This window comes from Babylonia areolata, chromosome 6 (assembly GCF_041734735.1).
Source record: "Babylonia areolata isolate BAREFJ2019XMU chromosome 6, ASM4173473v1, whole genome shotgun sequence".
NCBI lineage: Eukaryota > Metazoa > Mollusca > Gastropoda > Neogastropoda > Buccinidae > Babylonia > Babylonia areolata.
The window spans coordinates 27,673,231-27,690,135 of record NC_134881.1 but is presented as its reverse complement, the minus strand read 5'-3'; the positions used below and the strand labels follow the sequence as shown (position 1 = coordinate 27,690,135).

General features: G+C 37.2%; 1 protein-coding gene across 1 annotated transcript in view; it reads right to left on the bottom strand.

Moving 5' to 3' along the window:
• Positions 1 to 4,563: 4,563 nt before the first annotated feature.
• Positions 4,564 to 16,905, bottom strand: part of LOC143283347 (ras-related protein R-Ras2-like) — a 13,591-nt gene continuing 1,249 nt past the window's right edge. Inside the window, exons 2-6 of the mRNA XM_076589553.1 lie at positions 16,021 to 16,108; positions 11,668 to 11,770; positions 10,100 to 10,208; positions 6,437 to 6,555; positions 4,564 to 5,032 (exon numbers count right to left, since the gene is read on the bottom strand). Coding sequence (XP_076445668.1) covers positions 4,954 to 5,032; positions 6,437 to 6,555; positions 10,100 to 10,208; positions 11,668 to 11,770; positions 16,021 to 16,108 — 498 coding nt within the window. The 3' untranslated portion in view covers positions 4,564 to 4,953. The remainder of the gene's footprint in view (positions 5,033 to 6,436; positions 6,556 to 10,099; positions 10,209 to 11,667; positions 11,771 to 16,020; positions 16,109 to 16,905) is intronic.

Here is a 16,905-nt window from a genome sequence, read left to right as displayed (position 1 = left end):
ACTAAAGGCAGCTGAGGAATGATGAACTCAATTTCACATTCATAAGCTGGAGCAATCTGAGATCTGAATCTTGATCAGTTTAAAATTGGGTGTATTTCTTTGAAAAAAACAAAACAAAAACAAACAACCCCCCCAACCCCCCCAAAAAAAAACAGCAACGAAAAAACCTTTCTTGCACATGCACACACATTAAAAAAAAAAAAAAATTTTTTTTAAATAATGCCCTTTCACAATCCAGTTGTGATCCTATCCCCAGCCTACCCTTACTCCTCTACTCTCTTTCATGCACACACAAAATGTTCACCTCATCTAACTACTGTGCAAAGTTTGACTCAGACCGGATTGTGGATCACAGAGAAAACCAGAATAATAGGGGAAAAAAAACAAACCCACATCTTTCCTGACAAAAATGCACACACCCTACAAAAAGTCAAGCTAAATATAATTTTCCACTTCTTTAAAACCGAAAACAGCCCTCTATTACAAGATGAATGGCAAGAAAAAGAGAGATGAATTAATTTCTGTTTTATCAAATGCAAACATCAAAAAACATTGCAACAAAAAAAACATCACAAATGGTTTGCAGACACTTAGTCACATACAAGCATAAACAGACACAAACACAGTCATGAACATGCACAAGCATACACAAAATTTATCACAATGCAAGCATGAAAAATGCACAAAAAGTGAAATATAGGAAGAGAATAAAAAGAAGCCGAAAAAAGATGACTATTCAAAGCACATTATCACAATTCAACCCATGTACAAATAAAAATATGCCAAACAGATGTGATCTGTACACAATATTGCAACTTAGGAGCAGCAAAATGCACACTAATAAATGTGCAATGCACAACACTTATCTTTTTTTTTTTTTTTATTGATAAGCTAAATAAATACTACTATAAGAATAAACAAACAAAAAGAAACAACAGAAGGACACATCAAACTAATTTAAATGCACTCGTCTATCTGTTTGAATCCAAAACATTTATACCAAACATTCTCAAAATATTTTGCCTAAGAAGATCTCATTCAGCAAATCACAAGGGCTGATCTTTGATTTACCACCCATTCATTAATCTATATCTGTGTGTGTGTGTGTGTGTGTGTGTGTGTGTGTGTGTGTGTGTGTGTGTGTGTGTGTGAATTTGGACACAGCTGATGCACAACAAATTTTATCGTGTTTTTTTTTTTTTTTTTTATCTCAAGGTAAAGTGATTCTGAATTTATGAAGGAATTTATGAACGCAACTATTAACTGTTTTCTGGCATGAGTACTTTCAATTTTTTTTCTTAAATGAAAAACCCAAATCTTTCGTTTATGAATCATTGAATAACTGTAATCGTTTGGGCTGAAGCATCACTTTTTCAAACATTTTTATCAAACTGCTGACGGTGTACCTGTGTCTGAAGCAGGCGTATGTGCATTCAGTGAGAGGCTGGTGGTGGACCATATTCAGCCTGCATGATTTAAACTCATTTCTTGATTTTTTAACATTTCATGAAAATATTCCTTTATCTATGATCATGTCCCTTTCTTTTTGTTGTGAAGTCTGTACAAGGTGAAAAAAAACAACTGAGAAATACTCTGTGGGCAGATTCATATCACTATGTTGTGTACGCTGATGTAGAGAGAAGCAGCAGTTCAAAACACTTTTTTTTTTTTGGCATATGCAAGGAAAGTCAGTCACAGATTAGCAAATAATAAATCTAAAAAACAACAAATAAATAACCAACACAGAAGAAAGGGGAAAAAAACAGAAGATGAAAACAAGATATCTAACAGGTTCAACACATGCTGTTTTCACCTATAAAAGCATATTCACCTTCAAAGGCATACTATAAAAATCTTGATGATAATAGCAACAATAATAATAATCATTATCATAGTAACAACATTAATGAAAAAGAAACAAAAAATTAAAACAGATAATAAACATATTAATCAATTATTTAATCTCCAAGACACTAAACTGAAAAATTCTTTGACAAATTTGCTGGCAAATCACTTCTTCATTATCAAGGACAAGATATTAATATATGAGTACAGTCTGTACACAGTCATATACATACATACATATATATATATATATATATATACATATATATATATATATGATTCAGTAATTAATATGTATAAGGAACAGTCTATACTATCTGTCTTTGACCCTGCTCTCGTTTACATGTCAGAACGTTAACTTTCGAGCTCCCTGAATAAAGGACACAGAGTAAAAGTCTTTAAACATCCATTCCCTTACATCATAAATACTTGGTACTGATATGCTGGCCATTATAAATGTATTACAGAACCACAAGAAATCATGGACAAGAACTGTTTCCTGTGATAAATCAAAATACGCATAAATTCAAATCACTAACATCATCGAAATACTAACACTCTGATCAACAGTAAATCATAAAAAAAAAATATTCAAAAAAGAGAAAGAAGAGCGATACAGATCACTCAAAATGGGTTACAAAATCCTTAAGAAAAAAAACCAAACCATGCTGTTTTTCCTTCAGAATCAATGTCCATGACCTCAGTGTCGGAGGATCTGTGACCGTGGGTCCAGAGGTGACTTGAGGCCAGTCTGGGCTCAGAAAGCTCGCCCACATGGGTCACAGGAAAAGTAGAGGTAGCTCGTGCCTTGCGCACGGTGCATTTCCTCTGAGCCTCCGCAGTGCGTCTTGTTTTCTGTTGTGTGTACTCCTTTAGTAATGTTGCTTCACCTGGTTGGGTGGTCCACAGCAGTCAGTTCCAAGCTACTGGGATTAACTTCGAGGTCTCTGACGGACACTTTGAGGCAGTCCTTGGAAGCGTTTCTTCTGCCCCCTAACTGAATATTTCTACATTTATTCATATTGTAAACCATTCATTTAAGAACTGCTGACATTTTTATGACAATATCTACAAAAAAAAAGAAAGAAAAAAAAGTAAGACAATAAGCGGAGAAGGTGAACAAGTTTCATATGAGCAAGAAACATAAAATGTCATCACTAACAATAATTAATAAATAAAAACAAACAACGACAGCGAAAATAAACAACAACAACAAAACAACTGAACAAAAATCACAAGTCATAATCAGCCAATAGTGAACATCATTCCTTTTCCCCATTTAAAAGTAATACATTACATTATTTTCATATAAAATACCAGAACCTACATGGACAGTGTTTGAATATGTGTATGTGCATTCCCCTTAAACAACCAATCTTACTGACCTAGGACTCGAGGTGCAGTGGCAGAATTTGTATTCACCAATGATCAAGGTTCCAGAAGGCCCCATTTCCACATGGTGTTGTGTCCTTAAGAAAGGCACTTTACCTTTCCTCACTCCACCCACTTGTGAATGGGTACCCGACTTTGGATCAGGAAAGTTAGAAACAGGAGAGGACTGGGCCGCACCTTCCTACACTGAACCCTAGACACACTGGATATGGATTCACTGCCCTGATGGTTGTTAAAAGACTATGGGACCTTTAACCTTATCCTTTCTGACCTGAGATGCTGACAGTTTGTTGTGTTTTTTTTTTTTACTATCCCCAACACTTTTAACCTTATCCTTACTGACCTGAGATGCTGACAGCTGCTTTCTACTATCCCCAACACCTTTAACCTTATCCTTACTGACCCGAGATGCAGACAGTTATTTATTTTTTTTTTTTTTTACTATTCCAACACTTTTAACCTTATCCTTACTGACCTGAGATGCTGACAGCTGCTTTCTACTATCCCCAACACCTTTAACATTATCCTTACTGACCTGAGAGGCAGACAGTTATTTTTTTTTTTACTATCCCCAACACCTTTAACATTATCCTTACTGATGCTGACAGTTTTTTTTTTTTTTACTATCCCCAACACCTTTAACCTTATCTTTGCTGACCTGAGAAGCTGACAGTTATTTTATTTACTATCCCCAACATCTTTAACCTTATCCTCACTAACCTGAGATGCTGACAGTTATTTTTACTACCCCCAGCCTGAGAATGCTCGCAGAGACAAGAGTATCAATCTTAGCTGACGCATCTCAGCTACTGTCAAAACAATGTGACTTAAGTCTTTTTTCTTGTCCCTTCTCTTTCTTTAACAATTCCCTCCCCTTGCCCCTGTACAACCCTCTCCTCCCTCCCGCCCTTCCCCCCAAAAAACATGCATGCAAACATCTCAAGTGAAAGCAAGATTAAACAAAACAATCTTGCACTTTTATCCAACAAACAAGTAAAAAACAAAACAAACAACAACAACAGGATACTAATAACATATATAGGCCCAGATATTCATAAACAAAAGGAAAAAAAAGGTGGGGAAACATAGTACACTTTTATCATTTACATGTTAGTTACCCAAGGAATGCACAGGTAGACAGAGAGTGGAGAGAAACAGTCAGCAGATACAGGCACACACACACCACACTACACAGACAGACAGACAGACGGAAACAGTGTTAGGAGGGAAAGACATGAAAAGATGGGTCATGACAGTAAACAAGTGTGTGTGTGTGTGTGTGTGTGTGTGTGTGTGTGTGTGTGTGTGTGTGTGTGTGCACAAATACACAACTAGCACAACCCTACACTCTTGAGGAAGTGCACCCCCACAGAACTGTAAAACCATGTTAAACAAAACAAACAAAAATCAGTGATAAACAGGCAACACCAATAAATTGCTGCTCATTCCCTTACTACCCTCAATCCCAATGGAAATACAGAACTTTCTCCACTGGATCTAAAAATGATTTATCTATCCATTTATTCATTTATTTTTAAACAGCTCTGTCTCAGAATCCTTCCTCAAAACCTCCACACAATACCCACACCTAATTTTGAAACCCTTTCTCTCATTAGATGCTGAGATAAAAAAACAAAAAAAAAAAAGAAGAAAAGAAAAAGGTCTGACAGATGATGAGCAAGATGAGCAAATGACATGAGATTTGAGCCAGAGACTTCACAGCACTGTACATTTGAGTCGGCGCCGTTTCTTCCCTTCCTGCTTCGACAAAGGTCTCTCCTCCGCTTGAAATTTCCTGTGAAGGAAAATCAGATAAAAGTGAAAAGCACTTTCTTTTTATAATAAAATGATAATAATAACAACCACACTAGTAAGAAGAAGAAGGAGGAGGAGAAGGAGCAGAAGAAAACTGCGCATGCACACAGACACACACACATGTATAAATAAATGAACAAATAAATAAATAAATATGTGTGTGTGAATATATATTATTATTACATACATACATATATATATATCACATACAAACCTCTAAAAGTGCTTTACACACACAAACCAACAGCAGGAGAACCTAAGAATAAAGCTACTAATACTGCAGCTGATTTAATCATACTCCTTCATCAATTTTTCTACCTATAAATTTAGATCTCAAGATACTGTACCCTGTGTTCAAATTTCCTTACACTCTGTTGATATAAATATAAGATATATGTGGTCTGCTTTTCTGTTCTGGGTCAGAAACAAGAATTTAAACAGCTATGGTGTACCTTGATTTTTGTTGTTGTTTTTTTCATTTTATAAATGTATTTTTGATGAAAATGCATAAATGATGCATGCAATATGAAACAGACACAGCTGTTTGACAACAGGGAATGACATTCTCTCTTGGCAATGGCTGACATGTTTTTATTTCAGCTAATCCAATGTTCCAGTAAGACTTTGCCAAACTCTGTGTGTGTGTGTGTTTGAGTGTGTGTGTGTGTTCCTGTGCACATGCACATCCTTGTAATTTAAGCATGCATGCTGTTTGTCTGTCTATTGATCCTTCTGTTTTATCATGTGAGCATGCATGTATCAATGTATAATATCTATGTATGTATATTTGTCAGCTTGAAATGTAACCATAGTATTTTGATTACAATATACACGTTTTGAAAAAAAACAACAGACCCTTTGCAATATGAAAAAGACCGAAAACAACAACAACAAACAAACAATAGCAGTTAAAAACAACAACCAAACAACAGCAGAAAACAGCAGTCAAACTATCAGCAAAAGAGCAGTCATGGCTGCTGTGTTATTCCAATTGACCCCTTATTTTTTTCTTCTTCTTTTTTTTTTTTTTAAAGGTCAACAGTTCTTTAGTGTTGTGCCTGAATGACTCTTCACAGAGTTAAGGGTGAAGAAAACACTGAATAAAAAAGAAAATAATACATCTTTTCTGTCAATAATTGAAAAAAACAAAAAAACAGCAAAATGTTCCACTCAAATTGAAATTTTAAAGGAAAAAAATAAAGGAAAAAAAACAACAGAACCTGACCCCAAAAGGAACTTCCAACCAGAGTCGCAGTTCTCATCTACGCATCAGAGAATGATCTATGCAAACACTTAAGCTGGCACTTAAAAAAATATACTGTAATCCATGAACACAATCACCAGTGTGTGAACTTAGCACAAACCATCCGTAAAACTGACGTACCTCACAATGCGTACAAGTTCATAGAAGGCAGCATCCACATTAGTTCTGTTCTTGGCACTGGCTTCAATGTAGCGTATCTTCAAACTCTTTGCCAGCTCCTGTCCTTCCATGGACTGCACCTGGTCCACAGAACAAAAAATTGTATCTATGTCCATAGTGGTTTTTTCCCACTCCCCTTCCCAAACTTAGAGCATTCTGTTTTCAATATTTCAATGATGATGAATGAATGAATGCTGATGGGCATGACAAAGATGCTGCTACAGGGGTCCATTCAGGTTTGAGACTACTTCACATGGCTGTACTTTCATATCCAAGTGTTGATCAGGCTGAGAAATACAGACACCTGCAGTGTTGAAATTTGAGCAACAGTCTCAAAGATGCATCTGTGAAGTGAATGACCCTCTACTGTGTGGTCCCAGTCTTCCCATTTAGTTTTTCCATTTGAGCCTGCAGCACTCTTAGCTCTGGGTAGGAGCCAGCCACAGGCTCGTAAACGTCACCTCCTGTGGGAATCAAACCTGTGTCCTCCTAGTCCTCAGTCCCCGACGCTAACCACATCATCACAGTGGCTGGTCTTGACTACAGTATTGAGAGATAATGTTATCCTCCTCCTTTGCTCTCTGCAGACTTTGATGTTCTTGTTTTGCAAATTATTCAGTCAACACAATAAAAACAACAATAATAAGCAAACAAACCAGAACGGTAAGCCTTTAAAACTGTGTTGTTCCATGGTTCTGCAAAATACACGATATTGAAATTCATTTCAGAGATTCTTCAACTGAATAACAGACAAGTAAAAGTAAACAACTCTTTTCGTGACCGTGAACATGACACCCCTCCCCAAAAAATGGGGCTGGTGGGGAATTGGTACAGGCGAAAACAATAAATCAAACTCTTCAGATACAGCATCTGTGGACCCACTGTGTCCAAAGAGACACACCAGTCATTTAGTGCTCTTCCCAGTCTTCATAACTTCAGCAGGAGAAAAGAGACAGGCTAAACCGACAAGTGGTTAAAACACTGAATTTTCAATATGAAGGTCCTGGGTTCATATCCCAGCTGTGGCACCCGGTGGGTTAAGTTTTTTTTAATCATCACATTCATTTCAACCATGATACTGTCAGTCATTTCAAAGATGTTATTTTAGGTTTGAATTGACTGTGAACATGATTATAACAGCACAAATGGGAGAGGGAGGGAGTTAGAAATGTTTGGTTTATGTGTGATGATGGTGTCAAAGACTGCCTTCAACCATACCATGACAGCATATGTCTGTTTTTCTCGGGTACACTGGTGGAGATTTTACCAATTTACCAGGTCAACAGTTAGTGTCTGAACTCCCATTGCATGCATACCCATGAAGAAGATCAAATACAAATGTTAAAACTAAAGACCTCATTATCCTTGCCAGCACTCAGTGGGTTCTGGAAACAAACATATCCAGCATGCACACCCCTTGAAAACAGAGTATGGCTGCCTATATGGCAAGGTAAAAATGGTCATATACATGGAGGAGAAAGAGTGAACATGTGAGTTGCAAGCCCACAAATGCAAAAGAAGCAGGAGAACAGTAACTGTCCGATAACTTCCTGCCACTGCCAGTAATGAGTAAATGGTAATATCAGAATTAAAATTAAGAAGAAATTAAAATTCTCTTTGTTTGGATTCATCTGTGACTTAGTTCTTTTGAAAAAAAGACTAACACATAAAACTGGAAGAAACGGTAACTATCTGTGTGTGTATATATATCAATGTCTATCTATCTATCTGTCAATCTATCTATCTATCTATCAATCTCTCAGGTAACTATCTATGTGCATATAATTATTTATCAATATCTATCCATTCGTCCACCTGTCCCATTCTGTCCCACCATCCATCCATGGATTCCATCCCACCATCTATCTAAGTATCTATATAGATACTTTTTTTTTTTTTAACAGCTGAAGAAATTTCACAGTTAAGAATTTGCCCCCTTGTTACTGTACCCTAGAAAAAGCCATACATGTATTTGCTGTTTATATAAACAGAGAAAAACAGACACATTTGCTGTCACAGTATGATTGCAGGCAGTCTGTGGCACTGTCACTACACATGAACCAAGCATTTCTTCCACTCTGTCCCCCCACCCCCACCCCCCTTCCTTCCATTCATTCACAATCAATTCAAACCCCTTTATAACACCCTTGAAATTACTAATAATATTATGGTAAAAATAAGTGTGACAAAAACAAACAAGTAAACAAACAAAAACAACAATTTAAAAAAAATACAATCAATCAACGGCTGGTGATGCATTGTCAAGTCAGGACCAACTATCCACTGTCCATCGACGTCCACATCTTGGTGTGATTAATAGTGGAAGCTAGCATGTATATTAGAGTGGAATTTACTTCAAAATTTTGGCAGGGATCTTTCTCTTGTCAATTCTTTTACATGCATTAAGTGCATGGTACATATTGGACCTCGGTTTATCATCTCATCTGACTGGCATCCAGACTACCACTCAAGGTATAGAAGAGAAACGTGTGGCACGTATGGGATTTGACCCCGATGCACATATTGAGGAACAAGGAAAAAGCAAAACAGCATTCTTCCATAAAGATTCGTCTTAAAAGCAATCTCTGAGTGGTCTGTTGACCAGTTCTTCTGGTTTTCCCCAGGATCATTTTTAGCCTCTGTTATCATCAACTGATCAAGGGTGCCCAGACAAAAAAGCGTAATGTTTAAATTTCATAAATCAAACTCCCAGGTCAAATATCATCAGCCCTCAATCAAAACGTGCATTTCAGCAGTCACATTTGAGAAAACATACATGCAGACATGTATACACAAACACAAACATGACGCACATTGTTCAAATTTAAAGATCACTTTAATAAAGTTTCATCAATCTGTTAAATAAACATGAACCCACTACCCCATGCCCCCCCAAAAAAACCCACAACCCCTCCCACCAACCAACAAAAACAAAATGTAACTGAAGCCATAACAGATATAATTATGAAGTACTGTCAGGAGGGGAAAATCACACACACACACACACAAACACACACATGCGCACATAAATCCTCAGCTATCGACTGAACAGTTTAAATGACAGCCTGTTACAAAGCAACGACTCCATAAATTCTCTGCAAGCTCACACTTTTTGACTGACTATTGATAGGAATACTTTGAGAGACTCTGACATAAAAGAATTATATGACATCTATCCTCAGTCAGCAACCAAGCTCAAAGTGCTTTACAAACACAGAGTAATTTCCATAACAGGCTGCATACCTGGGCAGAGCAGACAGAGCCTTCAGACGCTTATCATTCATTTCCTGTGTCATCCAGTCAGGCTTCAGTCTTGCATGCGCACGCATCTGCCCGCACGCACATATATTAGTGGATTTTACTACAAAATTTTGGCAGGGACCTTTCTCTTGTTGATTCTTTTTCATGCATTAAGTGCATGGTACACATGGGACCTAGGTTTATCATCTCATCTGAATGACTGACATCCAGACTACCACTCAAGGTATAGAAGAGAAACTTGTGGCACGTATGGGACTCGATCCCGATGCACATATTCTCTCGCTTCCTATGTGGATGTGCTACTACAAGACCGTCACTCCACCCAGAGATAATAAATTTGACTTTTTACTTGACCTGACTTACCACTCGCTGTGACTCAAGGTCTGACTTGTTGGCCACCAGCAGCATGGGAAACTCATCCCGGTCCTTTACCCGTAAAATCTGTTTGTGAAACTTGAAGATCTCTTCATAGCTGCAACACAGTATGTGAGAATACAAACAATCTTCAGACAGGTGATTGTGGAGTAGTGTTTGATGGCCGTGTGTGTGTACATGAACATAAATCAGTGCTTGAGTGTTTGGCTGGATGTCTGTGGAGGGAAAAATGTATGTAGGTTTTTTGTTTTAGTGTTTAAATGCATGTTTTAGACACTGATTCATACATTGTACAGTCAAACTGCATGTGCTTTACATGAAATGGCAATATTCAAATTATTATAATCATTATGAAAAGTCAATCAGTCTCACACAATGCTAGTATTGCTACTCTCTCTATAACATAAGGAGATAAGGAGAGAACAAAGTATCCAAGTGTTATATAAAGTGATATATTTGTTTTTTTGTTTTTTTAAATATGTCTATAAACTTTTTTTGTGTGTGTTTTATGTAATAAACTTCATGACAGTTGTTTAGTTGTTATATACTTTCAATCTGGTTTGATAATGCTAGTTATGTGCAATTTTGTTTGAAAACTGTTCTTTTACAACTTTGCTTTTTACTTAGATCACATACATGTGTGTCATGGTTATTTACATGTTGATTTATAATTTTCATTTGGTTTGTGTATGCAATTATACATATATTTTTAATGTATATTTTCCACAGCATTTATCTTTAACTTGGATCACTTTTACATGCCTCTCTGTAATGTGCTCATTTTGACATGTCCTATAATAATGTGATTTGAGCCTTCTGACTGTAAGGGAACAAGTGTAACACAAATAAAATCTATTATCATTATGCTGACATGCATCAACTGTAATGCATGTTTTAGAAGAAGGTTATATGGTATAGATATGCCTATGTTTATAGAAAGTTTATACCTAATTCTTTTTTTTTCTTCTTCTTAATCTACAGATTTGAATATAACAAAGTGTGTCTGAGAGAGAGAGAGAGAGAGAGAGAGAGAGAGAGAGAGAGAGAGAGAGAGAGAGAGAGAGTGTGTGTGAATTTACCAGACCCACAAACTGTATTTTCATTACACTTGCATATACAAATATGCTGTCAGACTTTCAAAACCAACCAAACAACAACATAAAACCCTCACAATTTCAGTCTCTGACTGACGTTAACTAAAAACTATCGAAACATCAGGGATTATCTATGTATGATAGCCAGGGGTACATACAGGAGGAGGAGGAGAAAGAAGAAGTAGAAGAAGAAGGACAAGAAGAAGGAGGACAAGAAGGACAAGAATAAGGAGGACAAGAAGAAGGACAAGAAGAAGGAGGACAAGAAGAAGGACAAGAAGGAGGACAAGAAGAAGGAGGACAAGAAGAAGGACAAGAAGAAGGAGGACAAGAAGAAGAAGGACAAGAAGAAGAAGGACAAGAAGGAGGACAAGAAGAAGGACAGGAAGAAGGAGGACAAGAAGAAGAAGGACAAGAAGAAAAAGGACAAGAAGAAAGAAGTTGAGTTCTACCCAGCCCCACCTATTCCTGTCTGTGACAGAGTAGACCAGAAGGAATCCCTCCCCAGAGCGCATGTACTGCTCTCTCATGGCACTGAACTCCTCCTGACCCGCCGTGTCCAGAACTGCAATCACAAACAGAACAATTTCAGTTTCAGTATGAGAGGTCAATGCATTCAGCCAAATCCATGTATTTGCTAAACCATGTCTGTTGATGACAAACCTGCATACTAAAGGAGGGTATGGGGGTGAAGGTGTTACTGTTACCAGTACTTACTTATTCCAAATAATATTTTTGCTCACCATCAGAAACGAGTGTTTGTGTAACAAGAAGCTGAGTGCTGGAAATGTAATGACTCCATCTACACCAGCCCACATCAATCTGCATTTCGTAGTTTTACAATCTAATATTGATTTATTAAAGTTCCAAACTTTCCCTGTCTTTCTGGTTTACTTTCACATTCCAACGTCAATAAATCATAATAAAACACTCAAATGCTTGTGTAACACCCCACACAAAAATTGATGCTGGTAATCTCATTATTTTCTTTTGAAGAGCAACTGATTTACTGCAATCAGATGATGAGTAAATTCCATAAGTTGATCTGAATTATATTTAAGCTAACCATCAAAAAATTATTTTTGATTGAAATGAAACAATGGCAGAATGTGAATACACAACTTCCAACAACATTTCACTAATACCCAATTAACATATATTTCTAGATTTGTGTCTGTTGAGTTTTTAACCTGTTCCTTATTTTTCCATGACCTTACCATTCAGATACTTAATAAACTAATATCAAAATAACTTCATAAACTAATATCAAAATAACTAAGTTATAATTCAACATTCGAATCTGTTAAAATTTTAAACTATCCTCTTCGTTCCCATGACATCACCCAAACACTTTATAACAAGTTGCAACTATTCCCACATCAGCTGACCTTTTTTAGGAGTTTGGGGCAAGATATTGGACAAAGAAGTTGTGAATCATGTCACCAACTCAAATGTTTAGCAGGCTATTTCTGCTTAGTTCAGAACCCTCTAAAAATATGCTTGCAAGAAATATAGTGTTGTTCTGCGTGGTCCATCTATAATTTCTGGGGGGAATTCTGGCGCATGTGGGATTCAATCCCATATGATCATAATTATTTTCATGCTTCCTAAGCAGATGCGTTACCACTAGGACATCACTCCACATAGCTATCCCAGGAAAGTGAGATGAGAAGACTTGCCTATCACTACACTGACACCACCAGAATGACAACACGTTCACATGGGCAGTGAAAATACCAGTTTTTATGTTGGGTGTCTGTGATTTCAACCCCTGAAAAAACATTTGCACTGCAAGCTTGTTGCTTTGATGACAGAGTTAATACTGGCTCAATGTCTGACTGGCCAACTTTTGTTTCTGTCCCCTCACTTTCCACCTTCAGAGGTCGTGTGGCCTAAGATGCCCCCTCCCTCCCCAATCACAAACTCTGAAAGACTAAGAGGTCACCTTCTGGTTCACTATTTAACAGTTAGTCTATTTAAGTTTTAACAGTTAGTTCATAAACTCACAAAGTGCTGAAGAAAAAATGTTTTGATTTCAAAACTTGAAAAACAAAATCATTCATTCTTCAAAACTTGAAAAACAAAATCATTCATTATTCACACACCCAAATCCACATGCACACATGTGCATCTGCACACACACACACACACACACACACACACACACACAGTGACTGACTGAAACTATTTATTGTCAGATTAACTTTTTGTTGTACTGACATTTTAGCAACCATTTGAATAAATATTAACTGAGCAACATAAAGAAAATCAAATTTGAAAAAAAAACCCAATGATATGAATTTAAAAAGAACAACACATTTAACAAATCAATTTACCAAATTTCAATATCAGTATCTCCAAAAATGTTTTAACACACACATACTCACAGACAAGTATTCCCCACCCACCCCCTACATACATCCATGCATGCACACAGATGCCCATTCAGATTCCTCCACCTTATCCCCCTACCCCAAGTACACTTGTATAGTCACACTTTGATTTCATTCCCCGCTCCAAAGACGTGTAAGTGTTAACACCCATGTGCACAAGCTCTCTCCCTCTCTCTCTCTCTCACACACACACACACACACTTTCTGTCTGTCTTTCTCTCTCACCTGCACTCCCACCCACACCCACACATTTTCATTTGCACTAACATACCTTGATACACACACACACGCACGCACACACACACACACACACATATATAGATAGATAGATATACAATTTTTAAAAAGAAGAAGAAATTAATAAATTAACATAAAACTTTTTATTAAGTCACACACACACACGCACGCACGCACACACACACACACACACACACACCGCTTTCTTCCACCATCCCACAAAACCTGCTCTTTTTTTGTGCTGAAATAAATGTGATTTAAAAAAACAACTTATTTTTACAATTTTAGGTTTTTGTCTTTATTTTGTTCATTCCAATTTCAGATATGATTGTGGTACATGTATTAAGCAAATCTATAGCTACAGATACATCAAAGTGATTGTTATGATTTGGTGCTTTTTTTTTTTTTTTTTTTTTTTTTTACTGAGTAATGATATAATGGTAATATCTACTGTCAGAAAAAAGGTACAGGAAGGGCTGAGAATGAAAACTTTTTTGTCATCTGAGACAAGAAGCACCAATAAACAATAATTAGTTGATTCTGTTTTGGAGTAAGTATAAATTAACACACTTAAGCATTGGAATGGAAATTCTTCTTTTGTGTTTGGCAGTCAAAGCTGTATTTTGTACATATGTATACATGTATGTGACTCTTGTTGGTTTTTGTTGGATAATACTTCCAACTGTCAAGAGGTGTATGGTTACCGCTGTGGTACAGTGTTATGTCTGGTGAGTAAAGGAGAAATACAGACCCCACCCCCCCACCCAACCCCTCTCCCTTTTTTTAATATTTCTATTTTATTTTATTTTTTAAACAGATTTCCAATAGCAAGCTGAACAGATTTATAAGAAAGCACCCATGATGATTTAAAAATAAAAGAAGTTAGCATAATAAACTATTATCACACCATGTCGTATACATGTACAGTACACCAACACGAACTTGAATATAGTTGGAAAAAAAACCCTACAGACTGAAAGTGAAAGCACATAACTGATAAATTTGCGAAAGCAGAGAGAAAAAGAGAGCAGCATGCAAGAAAGGGTGCAGTGTTTATGGGGTAGGAGAGAAGGAAGAGGAGGGAGGAGGAGGGGGGAAAAAAAAAATGAGGACCACTGCCTAAAACAGATGACTCAGCAGCAACAAGGGGCAAGGCAAGGCACAGTGTCTCATCCCCCCCCACCCCCCTTACCCTCCACCCCCATCCCTCTCTCTCTCTCTCTGCCCCCCAGCCTTGTTTATCCAAAGAACACATGCTCTAACAGCCCTATTTTCTTAGTGAGGCATTCCCTTGGAAACCCCAGAAGTACAGTGCCAGCTCAACCAAGTAACAGACAAGGGAGAGTGGTTTCACAGAACATTAACAAAGGGGAGGGGAGCAAAACAAGAAGAAGAAGGCAACCACACATTACTTAGCCTTCAGAGATCAGGCCTTTCCAGTTCAACAGGGCAGTAAAATGTAGATCTCACTATTCCATGTTCTACCTCTGCCAACAGGCAATAAGAAAAGGCTGATGCTAAAAGTGGGGAGTGGAGAAAAGAACTCAACACATGTGTGGACAGGAGAGAACTGAAGGATTGGGAACAGTAGATCTCTCTCTCTCTCTCTCTCTCTCTCTCTCTAGTGTAATGTAATGTAACTATAGAGGCAATGCATCTGTTCTGAGCAATGTAAACCTGTGATCATCATTAATGTGTTGGCTATGTTTTTTTCTAACCTTTTTGAATGTGTCAGTGCTCAATCAAAATGGACCCAGCTCTATATAATTTTTATTGTAATTTGAGAAGTAACATGTTTCAAAGATTTGTGCTTCAGCCAATGAAAAAAAATATTAAAGATTTGTGCTTCAGCCAATGAAAAAAATATTAGAACCAGGAAATTTAATTAAGGACAATAACCTAATTCCTTTTTACTAGAACTGCAGTATCATTGGCTACAAAAACTATATATAGCCAGCACACACACACACACACACACACACACACACAGATATAAACTTACATATATATATATATACACACACAAAGTATAATATATATATATATATATATATACATCTGTATCAATCAATCCATCTATATGTATATGGTGTATCCTATTTTCAACCTCTTAGTCTTAACTACAGACTATCTGTTTATCTAAACAGACCATCATATCAAGCAGAAAAATGAATGAAAGACTCACTGTCCAGCCTGGCCACAACATCATCTATCACACACTGTTTGGTGTATGAGTCCTCTATTGTTGGATCATAGTCGGTCACAAAGTATGACTGCAACAAAGCAAACCCTTAATTCAATCAGGTGACAACACTTTCTAAACATCAATGTCCATGCACCATGTTATTCAACAATTACTCATCAATGATTTTTGAAAACTCCCCACCTTTGAGGAGAGCGGTATCCTATAACAGTCTCAAACCACTGCCACTGTGTCTGCATAACATTCTTCATTTTCATCAATTATCCAAATATGCAAAAAGGGAAAAATTGTCAAAGATTATACAGCCTTTTGCATACCTTTCTCTCAGATATTCATGTTGATCTCAGTTTCTTCGATGCATGCGATCTGTCAAAACTCCTAAATCTTTGAGATTCTCTTTGGTGAACATTCACTTTGGCAGACTGATGAGCAGGGAATGTTGCACTAAGGAATGAAGTGGTAGTCTCCATGCCAGAGAGACATTCACGGGTCTGACTCTGTGACTAAACAATCCCTGTCAGCAGTGAACGGCTTGAGGCATGTGTGAATCAGAACAGGCATCTCTCAAAATTCTCCCGCAATGTGACTCAGCAGCAAGGTACAGTCTACGCTCTCCAGCAGATGGACTCATGGTATTATCTGGTTTTGCTCCTTGTGAACTACTGGCATTATCTGGAACCTGTCACATTGTCAGTGTGACACAATGAGTCTGGGTGTGGCTATTCACTGAGGGGAATCTGGATTAAGTGGGATGCTACCTAGATAGCATAGAAGGTGAAGCAATAAAAATGAAAAACAAAAAAGCACAGGTTTCACAATTAATGGGTGTTCTCAAGGGATGACCAGCACAGTTTTGCAGTCAGGCAT